This window comes from Nannobrachium achirus (assembly GCF_963921795.1).
Source record: "Nannobrachium achirus genome assembly, chromosome: 8".
NCBI classification, from domain to species: domain Eukaryota; kingdom Metazoa; phylum Chordata; class Actinopteri; order Myctophiformes; family Myctophidae; genus Nannobrachium; species Nannobrachium achirus.
The window spans coordinates 46683943-46704996 of NC_137817.1; the positions used below are offsets into that span (position 1 = coordinate 46683943).

The 21054-nt window shown below is 45.4% G+C and overlaps 2 protein-coding genes across 3 annotated transcripts; both read left to right on the forward strand.

The window, feature by feature from the left end:
• The first annotated feature begins 1035 nt into the window (after positions 1–1035).
• Positions 1036–5385, forward strand: LOC308290326 (uncharacterized protein). Of its 2 annotated transcripts, none has more exons than XR_013962280.1 (6): positions 1036–1216; positions 2193–2396; positions 2960–3002; positions 3466–3735; positions 4265–4395; positions 4500–5385. XR_013962280.1 is itself a non-coding variant. In XM_080732123.1 (6 exons), the coding sequence occupies exons 1-6, from the start codon at positions 1151–1153 to the stop codon at positions 4907–4909; spliced, it is 1212 nt and encodes a 403-aa protein (XP_080588249.1). In that variant the 5' UTR covers positions 1036–1150; the 3' UTR covers positions 4910–5385. The 2 variants fall into 2 exon arrangements, 1 of the variants encoding a protein (XP_080588249.1); XM_080732123.1 differs by having other exon boundaries at positions 2960–3090.
• A 1932-nt stretch (positions 5386–7317) lies between these two features.
• LOC308289661 (protein FAM98A) lies at positions 7318–21005 on the forward strand. The gene is made up of 8 exons (XM_080731406.1): positions 7318–7490; positions 16720–16826; positions 17116–17238; positions 17764–18020; positions 18593–18673; positions 19167–19289; positions 19701–19847; positions 20557–21005. The coding sequence occupies exons 1-8, from the start codon at positions 7378–7380 to the stop codon at positions 20737–20739; spliced, it is 1134 nt and encodes a 377-aa protein (XP_080587532.1). The 5' UTR covers positions 7318–7377; the 3' UTR covers positions 20740–21005.
• The last annotated feature ends 49 nt before the right edge of the window (positions 21006–21054 follow it).

Here is a 21054-nt window from a genome sequence, read left to right on the forward strand (position 1 = left end):
CCTTGGATGCCTGTATGCAGATCTCTGTCTGTATCTGTCTGTCTGTGTCCTTTTATGCCCATTATGGAGATCTCTGTATTTGTCTGTGCCTCATGACTGTGTCCCTTTTGTGATAACTGTTGCAGTGGACTTCAGGATAGACAACATTGCTGAGAAAGTAGCGCTTTTTATTCGTTTTTTCATCTCGAGCAAGAATATGCAGTCTGCTTTCTTTGCCAGCCCTGCTGGCCGACAAACTAGAAATTGCCATGGCTGAAAAAGTCTCCTGGGCAGAAGAACCCAACTTGGTGTAGTGTCTGGTTCTGAGACTTATTCACAGTCATGGCAAAGCAGGGCCTAAATGGAAACCAGCGCTGTGGCAGAGCAGAGTGAATGTGAATATGTTGTCGGATGGGAACAGGGTGATAGCCTACGTGGAATGAGAAGTAAGTGTCCCGCATCTGTCAGTCTGTGTCCCTGTTATGCCCATACTGTATAATATGGTGATTGGTGATCTCTGATCCTGCAATTCCTGGTTTCGTTCTGGTTGACGTGATTCATATTTCTGTGCATGATGTTGTTGTGTGTCACGCCTCGTAGGCTTGTGTTCCTTTAGGCGTGTTATCCTGAACAAAGGTGGTGTGTAATTGACCTATAGTGCAAAGTGAAAGTGTGGAAGAATCGTCAATTTGCACAGGAGTGATGTCAGAATGAGTCAGCGGAATCAGCTCTATAGAGATCGCTATATATGGAGATTTGTACCAGTGATTTATGTGCTGTCATGAAACTATACTTTTTTCTATTGCAAACTGCTAATAAACACTTCAATCAATCAATTCTCCATTACTTGCAGAGTATAATGATAAAATTAGGTTATCTGGCGCCAACTGCTGGCGAAACTGAAAACCAGCAGCTCTCCAAAATACACTCTGCCGAAAACATGCATGCGCGTTCACGTGCCGTCAGGAACGAGCTTGTGCACGCACGCACGCACGCACACACACACACGAGTGGGGGAAAACAATCACTTCCGGGTCCTCACCAAGGAAGATTGGTCCTCACTCTCTTCACAACAATCGCATATCAACAACACAGGTCTGCAAGTCTGCAGCTGCAGCTGCTATATTGCCTTTTTCGCCATACAGGAACTTTATCATTTTGACATATCGGCATGCCACGTTGTCAACGCTGCCAGCAGCCAGGAAGCGGAGATAACATTGAAAGTACACTTTTGGAGGTCAGGATTCTTTTTTTCTTTTTTCCATGATATTAACGTTAAATACGATTACATTGTGAATGTGATAGCTAACTACATGCTCCATTATGGCCTTTACATTTGTTCGGCGTTCCACTTCCATTTGTTCGATGCTGGTGAATGCTAACCTGCCAACGCTGGTGGCGAATGCTAACTTGGTGAATGTTAACCACTATGCCTAAACCTAGCCCAAACCTAAACCCTAACCTCAGTAAAACTATGCCTAAACATGTAACCCTAAAACCTAACCCTAACCCTTAGTCGAACTAATGAAATATATATATATATATTAGTGGTGTCCAACGATTAAATATTTTAATCGCGATTAATCGCATGATTTATGTAGTTAATCGCGCGATTAATCGCAAATAAGTCATCAGCTTTTATCAGGTCACAAAGTAACTTAGAGGGATATCTTTCAAGTCTTTCGTGGCCCTATTAACTTGGGAGTGGAAATATTTGCTGGATTTATGCAAAAGTATGTCAATCTTTTATTCGAAATAAATTAAAAACCTGAATAAATCATAATGGTATTGTATTAAACAGACTGCAGCTGATTGGTATAAGGATCTGCTAAATTGACTTAATATGATTACTGTTGTGTCCACCTTTATGCTTTATTTATACTTTGTATTTTTTGTTACATCAACAGGGATGGACCTTGTAGCCAATATAGCCGATATTGTAGCCAATGTTTGTAAATATGCGATTAATTGCGATTAAAATAATTAATCGCGATTAACATAACGGTGAGTTAATTGCGATTAATTTAGTTAACTCGGACAGCACTAATATATATATATATATATATATATATATATATATTTTTTTTTTGTGTAATATTATTTTGTATTCTGTGCCCATCCCTGCCTATGATTTAAGTTTGTGCGACAGGCTATAAGTTATAATGTTAGGCATTCGCGAAGATTTTCTACCTTTCTTTCTTTCTTTCTTTCAGAAACTGCTACCTGGGGGCTACGACCATTTGGTGTGCACCTATGAGGAGACTGGAGAGGGCCAATTTAAGGCCAAAATTAAATTAAGAATTACCTCCGAAGATGAGGTACACAAATGGCTGAAAGATTTTCAAACATCCTCCAAGGTAACTTGGAGGAAGGGTAGAACGTATCCATACAAACCTGGACAATATAACGCCTACAAAGTAAGTTTGTCAAAAGCTATGACCATGCCTGCATGTATTTCTCTGGTGTATATTATGATTTAGGGCAGTGGCCAATCCCAAGTAAATACATTTATCGTGTATTTATATTTTGTGTATTTATCCAAGTGGCTGTGCACTGAAAATATTGACCCTTCATATTGTCTACTTTATGTTTGATGTCATATGTATGGTGGGTGGGATTGGAGAGCAATACTCAGAGAAAAGACAAAAGAACCAGGGCACACTCAAAATAAATGACCGTACTAGAAACCAGATAATATCTGCACTGTAAACAGAAGAGGGAAATGTATTAATGTTATTGTATTCTCATAAGTAGAACCAGGCAGCAGTATAGCTCTGGTCCATAGTGTTAGAAGGAGTTCTCCTTCTAACGCTATGGACCAGTGCTAACTGAAATGAATATTACAGAGCTGTTTTTGTTATGTCTCCCCCAAGGAGCATAATTGCTGCCAGGATTCCATTGGGATCCGCGTACACAATGTCCCTAGTGTGCAGCCAGTTTGGTTAAATGTGCATTAATTGCAAGTTTGTTTGTGTCTTAGGTGGACTTAAGATGTCAGCACAAAACCCAACCCAGCAAAACAGGTGTGAAATCAACCAAGAACACATCATGTTGTGCCACCATGTGCTTGGTCCTGAAACGGAAATTATTCAGTAAAGATAGGAAGTCGAGGTAATTAAGATAAAACCTCCAGTACACTACAGTAAACCTGTAATATTCACAAATTATTCTGGATCCAGGGTTTATTCTAAGGCTCTCGTCTAGAAATGCATTACTGTCTAACTGACTTAAAAAGAAAAAGATTAGTACACTGAATTAGTATGTCAGTAGAGGTAGAGAATTAGTATGTCTGCAAGATGCTTTACAAGTAACTGTAATGTATTTTTCATAACAGCCCTCAGTTTAATCATCATCATTCTCAGCCACCAAACAAGAATCCAGACTGGTCCCTACAACCATGCTTTCCACGCCAGTTCAGACTTGCACTTCATCATTAGGCACTGAAGGGTTTCTATAACTAATGCATTATTACGTTTTCCCATTTAGGTCTTTGGATCCTCATATCAAGGATGGCTACCTATTCAACATCAATCTCAGACATGAGCACAACCACCGGCTATGGGACACTGAAGCTTTGCGGAGGCGAGATGTCTCACCCGAGACTATTGAGAAACTGATGGTGCTCTTTGAGACTGGCCACTCCCCCTCGTCTGCACTGGCTACAATCAAATATGAACTACAGGATCAAGAAGGCGACAATTACATTGCAGCTGCTGCAGACCGCTCCATTTGTCCAGATCCTCATTTTTGTTACAGGTTAGAAACCTGTTGAAATACAGAAAATAGAAATTCCTTTCTTATGACTAGGTTATTATTACTACTACAGGTAAATAATATTGGGTACTTTATGATATATTGAGTATTTATGATCCTGGTTAATGTTGATTGCTTGTTCGGGAGAGTGTTTTTTGCAGGTCTTTCAGTCAGAGTGTATCAAAAAAGCACCTCGGTTAATCACCTTTGGTCCGACCAGTTTAACATTCACTAGATAAACATTCACCAGCCTCGGCAGGTTAGCATTTCACCAGGTTAGCATTCACCAGCGTCGTCACTCGTCAGGTTAACATTTCACCAGGTTAGCATTCACCAGCGTTAGTTTTACTTTACTGAGGGTAGGTTTATGTTAGGTTTAGGTGTATCTCCGTCCCCAGACTTTCGGCACAACCGTGCAGCCTGAACCGAGTTGCTTTTTTGATACACTTGGACTTGAAAGACCTGCAAAAAACACTCTCCCTGGTTTTTTTCGTCTCTCTCTCTATCTCTCTCTCTCTCTCTCTATCTGCAGGCTTTACTACAAGACGTTTCATAAATCTGTCAGATCTAACGCCTCAGGAGGTTTGAGCAGTGCTCAGGAGGGCTATTCTCAGGAGGAGAGCATGGACGAGGTCCCTTCACCCGGCAGCTTGAACACCTCAGGTCAGTGACAAATGATGTGCCAGTATTTTCTATTGACTGTATTACATTTCTTTTTTTAATAATCACCAACATTATTTGATTATATTTAATTGTTTTTCCTTTAGGCACATCATCTGTAGAGGACCTGGAGGCAGGTTTGCAGTTGTTCTGCAGCAGTATCACAGAGAAGCTCCAAGACAACCCCCAAACCTTCACAGCACCAATTCGCGCCTTTCTGGAAACCTATAGCAAAATGAGTGACAGCTCCATCGTATCCGCTCTGCATTGTTTTGGTAAGGTGCCACAGGTCAAAGCCAAATATCTGCAGTCTTCAAAAATGATTGGTGTAGAACCACCAGCAATTGCCAAAAGAAAGGCAGCACTCGGTGGGAGACATGCTTTGTTGATACCTGGGCGACCCCCAAAGTGCTCAAGAAAGGAGCAACAGCATTCAAAGGAGAATTGCAAGAAAAGTGCACCCCATTCCCTGGCTAAATGTGTAGAGGACAACACATGTCTTGGTGGTCATCACTAGTGTAACTGCTCCTCTCCTCTTGAGCTATTTGTGTACATAGTTGCTTGCCTAATAGCGCAGGGATCTCTTTTGGACTGTTCATTTAGTTCACATTAGTGCTGTGCCACATTTTGATGGTAATGGACAAAGAGTGACCCTAAATTCCAATTAATGATAACAGTTACTGGCAAGTATATCTATTAACTCTGTTATAAAATTCGGTCTAGTATCAGTCCATGCCTTCTAGGCTGCCAAGCAGCTTTGTTTCTCCCCTCTACTTGTCATAGTAGACTGTGTTTTCCCCTCTACCTGTGTCTCCCCTGCCCCCTCTTTCCTCGGGCCTGTGGGAGAAGCTGGCCGACAGACTGAATGAAGAGGTCCATAATGTGTGAGGCGGCTCAGGTGGGAGGCCCTGCGCGGGGCCTTGGTGGGCCTGTCGGGGAGGAAAACGTTGATTAATCTTTTTGTTAATAAACATTTTGATTGTGAAAACTGCATTCTGCTATGTTATTATTGTGGTGGTGGTGATGATGATGATGATGATGATGATGGATCTAGTTCTATCTATTTAAACTGTAACTATAGGCCTACCCATGCAGTGTGCATATTATGTGGTAGTGGTGGTAGTCTACATTCATTAACCTCAAAGACGCTATGTATTAGCCTATTAAATCTAGGTCTATACATTGTTATCTACTCATGAAATGTGCATATTTAAGTATGGTGGTGGTGGTGATCAGGCCCGGGGCTGGGACATCTGACGCTCTGGGCAATGTACCTATGATGCGCCCCCCCCCCCCCCCCCCCCCCCCCCCCACGGACCACACGCCTCCCCCCCCCCCACGGACCACACGCCTCCCCAAGTGTTACCGACAAGGGTTTTCAGCTGGTTAATTATCAGTTGCCTTAATGGTCCACGTCACACTGTTAAAAACCAGCATGCACACGCAGGTAGGCACCGAATGAACCCCACCGCTCATAGGATGCAATGGATGGCACTTGCGTTTAAAAATGCATTCCATCAAACTTTCAGATGCCGTTTTTCTCCCAGTGTGGAGGAAGAATGCTTAGGATTTTTACTGTAAATTCTCACACTTGAAATACATAATCCTTAGTTTCTGTTGATTGTAAACAATAATAGCGATTCAAAACAGTTGTCCTTCAAACCCCACCTCTATTCACCGTCATCAGAACAGAGGGAGCGCTCCTCTTGATCACCCACCCGATCCACTGGATCACCAGAGCGTCTACTGCTCGCCCAGCTGCAGTCCATGAAGCCTAATTATGCTCCGTCCTGCGACGGTGTCGCGCGCAGAGCCGCAGACCTCCAAGCTCAGAAGGGTTGCATTGGTGACGCGATGTGAGTTTGTATATCAGCTACTCTTGACGTGGAACACCGTTGCGCAATGAAGTATATATGTCTCGATAAGGGCGCTCCCATGGGAGCACCTCACTAGCACACAAGAGGAGGTTGAATAACCAGTGCTCCCCAAAACAACAGGTTTGGGGATCTGTTGGGAATTGATTACATGATACAGTCAGCTGTGCATTCAGTCTCAATGTTAGTAAACAAATAATTGGTCTATTATCTTGCATTGCGGCAAGGGGAAGAATGCATGCAGCGCTTCTCTCTCCTCTGGCGCCCCCTGGCGCCCCCTTGTGCCATTGCGCCCCTGGGCACTTGCCCACAATGCCCTGCGTAATCGCCGCTTCTGGTGGTGATGATGGTAATGCCGACGATGCAGTGTACATTAACCTCAAAGACAATATAGGCCTATGTAGCCTATGAAATATAGGGATATATATATATATATATATATATACACATATGATGATGGTGACGATAGCAGCTGTCACTATAACCTAAGCACACATTTCCTCATGATGCAATTGAGTCAAGACCAAATTGACTGGAGGACATTGTTGATAACATCTGGAGAATTATCAAAATGTGTAAACTAGAATTATTATTTTGTGTAGGCCTATATCTGGAGAATTATCAAAATGTTTAAACTGGAATTATTATTTTGGGTAAGCCTATATGATAACGTCTGGAGAATTAGGCGAATTCTTTCCATTGATTGATTGATTGATTGATTGAAGACTTTATTAGAAGTTTGCATACAGTTTCATGATCGGTACCGTTCACTGGTACAAGGTCTACTAAAAGGAGATCCATGAAAAGACTAAGCATATTTCCACAGGCGCAGTGCACAGCTACAATTGCACACATTATCAAAATATTTAAACTAGAATTTGTGTATGGGCTTTTGATTTTTCCTTCAACCACCGAAGTTGGCGTAATCGAGCCGCATGGTGGGCATAAGCGAGAGACTTTGCACTGTTTGCAGCGACCAATCAAATGGTTCGGGGCGTGGTTATACTGGCACGCTTCCGGGTGTACATGTTGTAAACAAAACCTGGTTGGCATTTTGGCAATGGCTGGTGCAACCTTAGTGCAACAAACCATAGATCGATAAATACCTTTTATGTCTATTTATGCAACAACAACAATACACCAGACTGCTGAAGAAGAAACGGGCGTCTCTGCTGCCAGAATGAAGAGAAGTTTAAGGACTGTTCGTGCACTGAAGGCTTTAGGGTAGGTGTCGTTACTGTTGCTGTTGATAGTCTGTTCTACAGTTCATTATGGACCATAACAACTCTCTATGGTTCTCAAACTTTCTCATGTCAAGGACCCCCAAATGTACACTTATTAACCCGCGGACCCCCATTTGAAAAGATATGCCAGGGACCCCAATAAGAGATGTTTAACTGTGATTCTGAACCATTTACATTTCAAGGACCCCCATTTAATGGTATTTCTATCTCTGAAACCCCCATTTATATTGTAAAATCATTGTTAATTTAACTCTGAGAGTGTACAAATTGAACCAAATGGTCTGGGTTCATTTGGTTCCATTCGTACACTCTCTGAGTTACATACCCAGTAAATTTGGTTCCTAACAATCATTTAACAGGGGACCCCCTGAAACTCCCTCAAGGACACCTGGGGGTCCCCGGACCCCTCTTAGAGAACCAATTCTCTATTACAGGGGTCTCAAACGTTTTTCATAGATTTCATAGATACCTTTAGTTCATGACATCCCTATCTGGATATATACAGTATAGCATATTTAGCCACTTAAACCAGTCAATAGGCTACTTAGTCAGTAGACTTGACCTTTCATTCTGTACTCTTGGTCTGCTCTTTTCCCCCCTCCCCAGTCCCCACCAAACATCTTTGCTGAAAATAGCTAATCAGATCTGCTATTTTTGAATAAAGTTCCCTCTAGGGGTCCTCCTAGACCCCCGTTGAAGACCCCTGCTCTATGACATGGAACTGAGGATTGGCTCTGTGGGAATCCATGCCTCTGCTTTTCATATCTATCCACTCTCTGGTCATTCCTTTTGTATGGCCGGTGTATATTGCGGTGCTATTATTATGTTTCTAACCCTTGAATTAAATACATGCACTACAAGCTCACAGTAGGTTGCAATGTATAAATTGAACCCTTAGTTGTGGCTGAGACCCTCATTCACACCTTTGTTACATCCCATCTGGACTGAATATGCCTTGGCTGCCCATCACCCCCAACCGTAAACAACTGCACTGTAGTTACATTGCAAAACAGGGGGTTTCCCCCGAAAATATATGTTTTAATTTGTTTAATCCCAGTGGGACAGAATCACCATTGCAGATTCTTTTATAGTGGAAGTGGATGGGATTTTTTTTTCATAGCCTCATTACAGCTATATAAAGTACCAAAAAAAACACATCTACGTGATATTAATAAAAAGGGAAGAAAAAAGTACAGTAATTACATAGCAAAACAGTAGTTTTCCCCCGAAAATATATGTTTTAATTAGTTTAATCCTCTGGATCAGATAGAGGAGATCAATAGAAAGAGAAAGCGCAGTGCATTTTGGGTAGGAAAATGAAAGCCAGCCTATAGTTCTCCTCACATAATAGGCTGGCTTTAGTAATTCTGCCCATTTAAAATATATGTACCCAATCGAAACTCTTAGTAACATTGATAAGGTCCATGTGAACTAGTTTGTTGAAGCAGCTTATTCATTATAATGAGCGAAATCGCTATCACCTCGCGCGGCCGTACTGCACGAATGCCGTGCCGCGCAGAGCGGACCGTTTACTGTCAATATTCCAGGATGACCTCCCACTTGGGTAATGACGCCCCCTGGCGATCATTCAGAGAAACTACTTCAGCTCCCGTACTAACGTAGGTAGGAAGGGCCTGTCACTCAAACCGGAGTGACCCGCCTCCAGGCTATATAAGCCCCCGGAGGCGGAAGTAACATCCTCTTTTCACTCTCTGCGATATCACATTCAGATAAGTTGAAACTCAGCCTTTGTATTATTATTCTTCGCGCATTAGCCTAAAGCGGTGGCATTGGAGTCGCCCACTGGCGAGTGTTGAATTAACCCGTACTTAAGAATACTTATTCTTGTTCCGTCCTAAATCGACGGTTATTTCCTTTTATAACAAAGGATTATTACTGCTTGTTCAGGCCTTCGCCGAAGCAAGCGTGGCATAGCATTAGCCGTTAGCTTGTTAGCTCGTCTGCTATTGTTAACGTTAGCTACACTGCTTTCCGCTTGTTCAGGCCCTGCCCGAACCAAGCGTGGCCTAGCTTTAGCCGTTAGCTTGTTAGCTCGTCAGCTTCCTTTGTTAACGTTAGCTACAATGCTTCGCTATGAACCCTCTTGTTTTCTGCCGAGGGAATGTATGTTTGTTCTGCTGTTAGCTTGTTAAGGCCTCTGCCTGAACCAAGCGTGGCCTAGCATTAGCCGTTAGCTCGTTGCTCGACAGCTTCCTTGTTAACGTTAGCTACATGTTTCGCTATGGTCCCTCTTGCCTTTCTGCCGAGGGAATGTATGTTCTGCCTGAACCAAGTTTGGCCTAGCATTAGCCGTTAGCTCGTTGCTCGACAGCTTCCTTGTTAACGTTAACTACACTGCTTCGCTATGGTACATCGGTTCCACCTGGCTAGGGCAGGCCTCGGAGCCTGCGCTCCACCAGGAGGGCTCAACGCTCTGGATCCTACAGCCCAGGCTGTCCGCCCCAGGCGGCCCGCACCGATAGTCAAGGTGCGGCGCTGCCGTCCGGGGCACCGCTTGTTCAGCAGCGCGCCTTGGTCAAGATGGCGCCAAGCGACGTGAGACACCGCCTGCCGTGCAGCCGACCGCAGCTAGCTCCACTGTCACTGGAGCTGGCGGGTCTGGCGGAGTTACCGCGAGGAAGGTGACTAAGAAGTCTAACAATATCCCTCCGGTGACCATTTCTCCTACGGGCGCGGTGCCTAAAGAGTAGCTTTGTGATGTGACCGTCGGGGACGTCCCCTTCGACGTGAACTTTAACAAAGCAGTCCGATCCTTCAGGCGCGAATCGGACCTGAGCTCCAGTCAGAGCTAGGGTTCGTACTCAGGATACTCTGAGGACGAGAAGGAGGAGGACATGGCGGAGGAGGATGGCTCACGCCCTGTCTTTACAGTGAAAGGTAAGGCCCCTGCGGCGCCAGCACTTCAACTGCCCCTCCACCCGCCAGTCAGGCGGGTGGAGCGGGTGGAGCGATGGCAGAGGACGTTGGTTTTCTGCAACGGAGATGTTGGATTCACTAAAGCGCTACAATCCTCATGGAAGTTACACAAGCACAATCTTTTCTGGGTTCTGTCAGACCCCAGTATAGAGTGGTGGGCACGACGTTTATTTTCTGTACCCCGCGTCGGGGAAATGAAAATGAGAATGTCGATGTATATGCCTCCTGTGTCCCAGATAGATCTGTTGAAAGAACAAAGTCTGTTTCTGTCCAACTCTATTGCACTAGCACAGATGACTCCATCTTGCATGACTCCTGTAAAAGTGTTGAAAGTCCTGTCAGGATTTTTTAATCAATCACGGGTTTTTATCAGCAACCAGTATTGTTAATGTCAAACATTATATGGTTCCTCTTACACGCGAGGGGAATTTCCCTCGCGTGAACAATGCAATGAATTTAACGATGAGTCACTAATTCTGTCGGCCTACTATGAGCCCTCGTCACGGGACAAGCATGAAGGCCATAGCGCAGGTATTAAACATAAAAGTTCCTCCCCCGTCAGGGGAGAATGCTTTAGTTGCGGACATTGTAGAGGGGTTTGTGTTGGGGCAGGGGTCCGTGGTGTCACCCGGTTCCCCTCCCCCCAAACGAGGACGTTTATTTTCCCCGCGTCGGGGAAATAAAAATGTGAATGTCAATGAATATGCCTCTTGTGTCCCAGATAAATCTGTTGAAAGAACAAAGTCTGTTTCTGTCCAACTCTATTGCGCAGACGACTCCATCTTGCATGCCTCCTGTAAAATTGATGTAGTCCTGTCAGGACTCCTTTGTCAATCACAGGTTTTTGTCAGCAACCAGTAATGTTATGTCAAACATTTAGATGGTTCCCCTTACACGCGAGGAGAATATCCCTCGCGTGGTTAATGCAATGAATTAACAATGAGTCACAAAATTCTGCTGGCCTACTAATGAGCCCTCGTCAAGGGTCAAACATAAAGGCCTTAGGACAGGGGCTAAGATAAATGCATGCCTCCTGTAGTATTGATGAAGTCCTGTCAGGACTCGTTAATCAATCACAAGTTTTATCAGCAACCAGTAATGTTAATGTCAAACAATTATGTGGTTCCTCATGCGCGCGAGTGGAATATCCCTCGCGTCGACAATATGACTCCTTTATGCATGCCTCCTGTAAGAATGATGGAGTCCCGTCAGGACTCCTTAATCAATCACAGGTTTTATCAGAAACCAGTAATGTTAACGTCAAACAATTATGTGGTTCCTCATGCGCGCGAGTGGGCTTTCCCTCGCGTGAGCGATGCTATGAATTTAACTTTGAGTCAGAAATTCTGTCGGCCTACTATGAGCCCGGGTCAAGGGACAAGCATAAAGGCCTTAGAGCAGGTATTAAACGTAAAAGTTCCTCTCCTGTCAGGGGAGAATGCTTTAGTTGTGGGCGAGTCTGTTTATCAGTCTAATCGCTTGGTTCTTCCTGTCTCTCTATCGAGCGAAGTGCGAACGCTTCCGGTGACACCGGATACGGATTCGCTCGCTCCCCGCTTCCGGTCCCGCCGCAAAATAGCTCCGCTAGTCAAGCGGTACAACCAGAAGGTGTTTCCGCCATGCGGCCTATTGAACCCTTGCGCTCCGCATCCGGTCGTTCCGGATACGGATACGCAGGTCTCCCGCTTCCGGTCCAGTCGCCAAATAGCTCCGCCGTCATGGAAGCACAGTGGTGGGGTTTCTCTCTCTCAAAGCACGCTAGCACGCTGCGCGTGCCAGTGGAGGTTATGCGTAAAAGTTCCTCTCCTGTCAGGGGAGAATGCTTTAGTTGTGGGCGAGTCTGTTTATCAGTCGAATCGCTTTGCTCCTCCTGTTGCTCTATCGAGCGAAAACCGAACGCTTCCGGTTTCACCGGATACGGATTCGCTAGCTCCCCGCTTCCGGTCCGGCCGCAAAAAGCTCCGCTAGTCAAGCGGTACAATCAGAAGGTGTTCCCGCCTTGCGGCCTATTGAACCCCTGCGCTCCGCATCCGGGTGTTCCGGATACGGATACGCAGGTTCCCCACTTCCGGTCCGGCCGCCAAAAAGCTCCGCCGTCACGGAAGCACAGTGGTGGGGTTTCTCTCGCTCAAAACACGCTAGCACGCTGCGCGCGCCAGTGGAAGTTATGCAACCCGAGCCATTGGGTATTTCGAACGATAACCAGGGGTTACAGGTTACAGTTCGCAGACATACCCCCGCTTTCGAGCAGGGTTATTCATACCAGGGCGCGTGGTTTAAAAGCAAATCTTTTGAGAGAAGAGATCAGCTCCTTGCTAAGCAAGGGTGCTATAGTGGAGCTGGATAGGACCCAATCCCGCATGGGATTTTGGAGCCGTTATTTCCTGGTGCCCAAAAAGGGGGGGGGGGCTACGTCCCATCCTGGACCTAAAGGCACTAAACGTGTACCTGAAGAAATACGTTTTCAGGATGCTAACTGTACCCACCATGTTACGGTCGGTCAGGCAAGGGGATTTCCACTGTTCAGTGGATCTGAAGGATGCGTATCAGCACGTCCAGATTTATCCCCCACACAGGAAATTCCTACGGTTCGCCTTCGAGGGTCGCCTGTACGAGTACACAGTACTCCCTTTCGGTCTGTCACTGAGCCCGAGGGTTTTCGTGAAAGTGACCGAAGCAGCCATCGCCCCGCTGAGACAGCAGGGCGTCAGGTTGGCGACGTACATCGACGTTTGGATGATTTCAGCGAGCTCCGCCCACGAAGTGGCGCGTCACACACAAGTGGTTTTGGCTCACCTGAAGGCCTTAGGTTTCATAGTCAACCACGGCAAGAGCATGCTGACTCCAGCACGTCGTCTTACATTCATTGGGGTCCTTCTGGACTCGTCCGACATGTCGGCCCGTCTCTCAGAGGAGAGGGTGGACAGGTTTCGGGAATGTCTCGACTCCTTTCAAGTGGGCCAGGTGGTCACTTACAGGAGTTGCATGGTACTGACGGGAATGATGGCTTCCGCAGTATATCTGTTGCGTTTGGGCAGGTTTCATATGAGACCTTTTCAACGATGGATGTTATCCCTCGGGATCCCGCCCTCCTTGGAGTACAAGAAGGTTACGGTTTCCCCTTCCTGCGCGATCGCCCTGTCTCCTTGGCTGGTGGAGGGGTTCCTCACCAGCGGAGTCTCGATTGGCGAGGTGGTTTCCCACAAGTCGATCACGACAGACGCCAGTCTCAGTGGATGGGGAGCCACTTTCGAGGGGCGCACAGCGCAGGGGCTTTGGCCTCTGGAGATGAGGGGTCGTCACATCAGCTATTTGGAGTTGATGGCTATACTCCTGGCGCTTAAGCATTTCGAGCCTTGGATTTTGCATTGTCACGTCCTGGTCAGGACAGACAATACGACGGCCATGTTTTATGTCAACAAACAGGGGGGCCTGTCGTCGTTGCCACTGGACCGTCTGGCTCGAGAATTGACGGTTTGGTGCTTGTCGCGCCTCAAGTCGATCAGGGCCTTACACGTCCCAGGTCTCCTCAACAGCGGAGCAGATCTCCTGTCCAGGGGAGGTTCTCGCTACGAGGATTGGTCTCTCCACCCCAGGGTGGCGAGCCAGATTTTCGCAAGTTCGGTCAGCCAGTGGCGGACCTGTTTGCGTCAGCGGAGAATACGAAGTGTCCGTTGTTCTTCGCGGTGAAGGGCAGTCCTCCCTTTGGGGTTGGACGCCTTAGCGCACACGTGGCCGAGAGGTCTACTGTACGCGTTTCCCCCCTTCGACTTAATCCGACCCACTCTGGAGAGAGTCAGGAGGTTCGGTCTGGAGATGCTCCTGGTGGCTCCCTACAAGGGCACGTGGAGATCAGCGATCGCCCCTCTCCTTTGCGAACCGGGTTGGCAGCTGCCTCAGTGCAGGGATCTGTTGAGTCAGGCCAGGGGGGAGATCTTCCACCAAGACCTGCAGGTCCTAGACCTGTGGGTTTGGCACGTGAAAGGTTAAACCTGCTGGCAGCTGGTTTTTCTTCTGAAGTGGTTGCTACCATTCAGAGTGCTAAGGCGCCTTCTACGAGGGCGTCTTATGATGGAAGGTGGAATGCCTTTGAGGACTGGTGTGAGTCGCGTGTTCCACCGGTGGTGGCCCATGTGGCGTCAGCCCAGGAAATTCTGGAATTTATGCAGGACCGCTTGAGAAGTGGTCTTGCATTTTCTACCCTTAGGGGGTATTTGGCGGCTATTAATGCCTGTCACCTGGGGGTGGCGGGCAAGGCACCTTCTAAAGTCCCGGAGGTCATCAAGTTCATGCAAGGAGTTGAACGTTTGAGGCCGGTGACTAGGTCTTTGTTCCCAGTTTGGGATCTGCAGGTGGTTCTAGGGGGCCTATGTCGGGCTCCCTTTGAGCCGCTTGTAGGGATGCCTTTGAAACTTTTGAGTTTCAAGACGGCTCTTTTGCTGGCTTTGGCCACGGCTAAAAGAGTTGGTGACCTGCAAGCTCTCTCGGTGTCTGCGGAGTGCATGCAGTTTATGAACAATGATCTCAAGGTGTTGCTCAAGCCTCATCTTAAGTTTGTTCCTAAGAACATGGTGGTTCCTAAGGAGCCTGTTGTTCTTCTGGCTTTTCATCCTCCTCCGTTTGTCTCGGTGGAGGATGAACGGCTGAATTGCCTTTGTCCTGTCAGGGCATTGAAGGCCTACTGTGACAGGACTGCTGGTTCTAGAGCTTCTTCTCAGCTCTTCGTGGAAATGGGCAATGTTCTTGTCAGAAAGCCGGTGTCTAGACCCACTCTTTCGAGGTGGATTGTGGATGCTATTAGGCTGGCTTACTCTAGTGCGGGTGTGGAAGTGCCGGCGGCACTTAAAGCCCATAGCACTAGAGGTGTGGCTACTTCGTGGGCACTGGCAAAGGGAGTCTCCGTTCAGGAGATTTGTGTTTCGGCGAATTGGTCTTCGCCTTCTACCTTTGCAGCCTACTATCACCTGGATATCGAATCCTCTTCGCTAGCGCATTCGGTTCTGGGTGCAGTTGCCTCCTCTACGTCATAGAGGAGTCGGATCTTCCCCTCCCACAGGTGGGCATGTAGCCACCTGGGGTATTTTGGGGGGGACCCTGTGTTTTCCTTATATAGTGTGTCTTACTTATAAGGCGGACTTGTCCTTTTCATTTAGTTGAATGAGGCGGACTTCGGTCTATCAGGGTCTCTCCTTATTTTCTCATGCCTTCACACCCAGGTCCGGTGGGCCTGGGACCTTCTGGGTGATGGGTCACGCCCGTTTGGGCTGTGCTCACCCGTATGAGGGGTGTGTGGGGGTATGAGAGTAGGTTGTGGCTTAGAGGGGAGTTTAAGAATCCCAAGTGGGAGGTCATCCTGGAATATTGACAGTAAACGGTAGGTTCCGTACGGAACCATTGTTTACTTAGATATGGAAGGATGACCTCCCACGTAATGCCCCTCTGTTTCACTGAATGTGGCAGAGAGTGGTATTAAGAGGATGTTACTTCCGCCTCCGGGGGCTTATATAGCCTGGAGGCGGGTCACTCCGGTTTGAGTGACAGGCCCTTCCTACCTACGTTAGTACGGGAGCTGAAGTAGTTTCTCTGAATGATCGCCAGGGGGCGTCATTACCCAAGTGGGAGGTCATCCTTCCATATCTAAGTAAACAATGGTTCCGTACGGAACCTACCGTTGTTGAAAGCCTGAAGCAACATTCTCTCACTGCACAACTCCACCCCGCGAGGCTAACTCCACCCCCGATAGCAAAAAGTGAATGTTTTTTTCTGGTTGGCCAGTCAGGGAGTCTCAGGGACCAATCAGAAGGCTGACAAACGGTCTATTACAAACCTGTCCATCTCACCTACAAATGTCAAAACGCCCTGGCTCCACAATACCTCTCAGGCCTCCTGCATGATACCCTGCAGTCCACAGACTTGGACCTCCTCTCTCTCCCCAGTGCAAATAAGCGAACCTTTGGCAACAGAGCCTTTGGTGTGGCAGCCCCCATCCTGTGGGACTTTCTACCAATGGAGATTCACCATGCTCCAACACTGGGCTCTTAAGGCAGCCTTGAAAAGACACCTATTCCCTCAGGCTTATGGCACATAGTTTTTTTGTTTGGTTGTTTGGCCATGGTTTTGTAAAGCGTCCTTGGGTTCATGTAAGGCGCTATATAAATGCTATTATTATTATTAGTTTTTTTCTCGTTTTTGAGGTGTGTCATCTGCTATCACTGAACTATTTAATAATAATAATGATGATAATAATAATAATGTACAGTTTTCTTCTTCAGGTCCCGGAATAGTGATTGTGTCAGAGAATGTCGGTGTGATGAACTGCCATGTCCACTGCTCACCTGGCTGCTGACAGAGTTGTGGAACACCTGTCCTGAACTACCAGGTGAGACAAGGGAACACATTTCATTCAGCATTGGTTCATACAGTGGTTTTCAACCTTTTTCATGGCAAGGTCCATTATTTATTTGGCATTTGAGCCACGGAGCACCATTTGATGAGATGGAGATGAAAATAAGGAGACAAGAGGTTTCTGCCCGACAGCAACGATATCTAAAGTTATAATAAGTCATCTAACTGTCGGTGTAAAATGTATACGTTTTTCACCTTGGGTTTTACGGTTGCTATTGCACATTTACAGCACTGTGATTCTTCTCTGGGCTGTGTCTTTTCAGGCAGGAGGGTTGGTGACGTTGTGCTGATGGCAGAGCTGAGGGATTCGTTAGAGAAGCTGTTCTGTCCCACCAGTCTGCTGAGCGCAGACGTCCCGGGGCCTGTCCTTTTCAACCAAGTCTGTGGTGAGATGATAGATTTTAGTAATCTGAAAAGTATTAGTTTTAGCTCCGGAAACAGACTGACATAATCTCTTATAGACGGCTAGACTCCTGCAACCTTTTTTTATTTTCTTTTTTTTTCCCCCAACAGTGACGTTATACAGTAGCAAATATATTAGCGACTTTAAGCTAGATGATTTTCAGGACGGCAACGCCAGGCGGACTACGGTTGCTATGACGTAATCGCCGTAGCGGTCAAAATGGTTAAGCAAAGCCTCGGCTGCGACGGGTTCCCACCCCTTTCACTGAACGCTTTGGTTCCCATGGCGACGCGTACACGCAGCAGACGGAGTAGGCGCTGCGTGGGAAGGGACCTTCTGCCGTAGTAGAGACGGCTGCGGCGACGGCAGGTTTATCTATCGAGCACGGATCATTTCCGGTTACAGTTGTCATCTACCATTGCCGTAGCATTGCTTAAGGTCGCTATTATCTTTTCACTGATACACAATATAACTGAAATATAATTGCATTATTATATATTTATTTTAGAGTTCCTTGTATCTGAGTTGCAAGCAGCACAAATACTCAGATATAAGGAGTTGCAACCCGAGGATCAGAGCGTTAAAGAAGAAGAGGCTGAGAGAGATCAAAGGGTGGAAGATCCCTATGAGGACAGCGATGAGGGTGATGATGATGAAGTCGCATCTTCTTTTGAAAGGAAGGAGGTGACTCACGCAGAAGTAACACTGTTGATTCAAGACCTCCACCTGGACGCTGCTTCTCAGTTCACAGACATCATCCATGAGGTGAGATTTAGTTTAGTTTACTTTGGTTCAGTGGTTCTCTAACTAGAAAATGCAATTCTGGGAAATTGCAAGTGTGGTTGCGTACAGTATTTATAGTCTGGATAGCCAAAATGTCATTTGAAGCTTGCACCACTCCTCCATTGAACTCAATGGACTTTTGGGGGGTTTTGGGGTTTACTCTATAAAGTGTTACTCCATAAAGTTGGAAGAGAACAATATTGTGTTGCCCTATAGGCAACACAATAGTACATTTGATGTATATTGTTTTATGCAAATGTTTTTATTCTGTACCATAGCACTTTGAGGTTTGTTTCAAAAGTAAAGTGCTATTAAAAAAGAAGAAAAGAAAGAAAAGAAAGCGGCAAAGAAAACCTAGCTAACCGAATGCTTTATTAAAAAGGAAAATATACAAGAGTGCCTTGAATGTATCCCCCCTGCCTAGTATAAAGCCCTGTACCTAATACATTTATAAGAGAGCCGTAACTCATGTAAATAATACATTTCCGCAATATAAAGTGGTAAAACTTATAGCATGGAACTGAGAAACTAATGAAGCCACATTTGAAAACAAGGTGGAGTCCAAGCTGAGTCTTCTACCAGGTGGGGACATGGCAGAGCCTCTTCTGAAAAGCACTCTCAGCTCAACACAGTGGGTATGTACTATATGTATGTATGTATGTATGTATGTATGTATGTATGTATGTATGTACTATATGTATGTATGTACTATATGTATGAATGTACTGTATGTATATATGTATGTATGTATGTATGTATGTATGTATGTATGTATGTATGTATGTATGTATGTATGTATGTATGTATGTATGTATGTATGTACTGTATGTATGTTTGTATGTATGTATGTATGTATGTATGTATGTAGTTGTTAGGAAACCCCTGTTGATTTTTACTGCAAATTTAGATTTAGTTTATAGTCTTTTGAATAAAATGTCATTTTGTTTTATTCATACTTTAGGCATCTGAAATGTTTTAGTCGACCATATATATATATATATATATTAGTCATCATAGCTTAGTTTATATTTAGTTTTCTTTTAGTTTTCATTGAAAAGAGGAAAGTCGTCCTTTGGTTCGCTGTGCACATTTCTAAAACTGTCCGTTTTTCTTGTCTGTTCTCTTTAGAGGCAGATTGAGAAGTTAAACCACGCTCTATTAGAGGATTATCGGTGTCGGCGGCAAATGATGATCAAACGTTTTGAAGTTACTCTGCAGTCCTTTGCATGGGGAGAGAAGGAGAAGGAGAAGGTAGGCCTCTCACTGTGCTTATAGCAGGGGTCTTCAATGTATTCCAGCCCAAGGACCCCTTACCTGAGAGAGAGATTAGACAGGGACCCCCACTACATATTTTATAGAATTGTGTTGCAGAAGAAAACTTGTTTGACAGCACTATCATGTTTGATGGACATTAACCACTTAAACTGTCAATACTTAGTAAACTTGACCTTTCACTCTGTATTTGGTCTGCTCTCATGACGGGTTATACTTTTGTGTGTGCTTGGGTACTCCAGAAAAAAAAGCTATGTTGCTGCTGTTAATGATAATGACTTTATTTGTATAGCGCTGTTGGTTGGTATACATGGAATCCTCAAAAAGTACACAAATTGTGAATGGCATAATTGGTGGTCTGTTCAGCAACACGTTGTTGTGTATCCATAGGAACGCAGTGACGCGCTTGCATCAGTGCCTCCCATTGCATCCCTGCCTCTTGGCTCCCAAGTCTCCCTGCCCCTCCTCCTGGCAGCCAGAGAGGACCAGTCTTGTATTATGCCAGTGAAGGCTGGACCAAGCACTGCAGTCCACAAGGTATAAATAGTCCTAAAAGAGGTGGTGCCATAGTTTTGTTCTTTTTCTGGTTTTCATGTGTCTATGAGGTAGGTTGACACTTGACAGTACTTCATTAGACCCCCTGGTGTGGTTATTATGAGCAATTATGTATTCCCTTTGTATTTTGTATTTCTTCCTGGAGGCTGACACCTTGTGGGTCAAAGTGCCGATCCAAAAACAGTGATTAAATGACATCATACAATCATCCCTTCCCCTTTTACCATTCACCCAACACTCTGGGTGTGGCTAACTTCAGCTGGGTCACCACCCACCTGAACAACCAGGCATACTTAATGAACTGGTGGGTGTGGCCACATAAAAAAACTGATTTTAACTCTTTCTGTACACTCTTTTGGAAAAAATCCTCCTAGTATAATCATAATACCTGATAATCATGTTTTAGGGGGAAATAAATCATGTCACTGACTGCATCTTTAAAGCGCACGCGCGCACACACACACACACACACACACACACACACACACACACACACACACACACACACACACACACACACACACACACACAACTTAAAAAGGCTTACAATACAAGCTTGTAGATCGGCCAATTTTGGTTATTTTAAAGCAGCTCAGCACTATGTTTTTCAGTCATGAGATTTTACTTTTGCTTAGTTTAATCCATGCGTTTGTTGTATGAATTTTGTTGACAAATGTGACCCTGTGTGCAGGTGCAGATGGGCAGTGTCCCGGACAGGGGGGGACGTCCTGGGGAGATCGAGCGACCGATGCCGGTCTGGGAAGGTCGCAAAAAAGGAAACCGGTCGGCACGAGGAGGTGGACGGAATCAGCAGCAACAACGAAAGAAGGAGAGAACGAGGAAAGGGAGAAGAGAGTCTAAATCTCCAGAGTGATTTTGTTCATGACTTTTGAGTTAATTTTACACTTTTTCATTTAGAGTACCGTTTGAAAGCCAAATGGCAATTAAAGCATACAGGGTCATCATTTAATTGTGTAGAATTCTAATTATTGGGGTGTATAATCCTTAGTTCAGATAAATTCAGAAGCAAATGTGCACACTCAGATATGTGTAGATATTTTGCTATACATGCCAATTTGTTTTATTTTTTTATTGAATGACATGAACATGTGAAAATAAAGAATACATAAGAATAAATTCAGTTCAATATCACAAGACTTTAATTGTTGTTATTATTATTATTACCCTT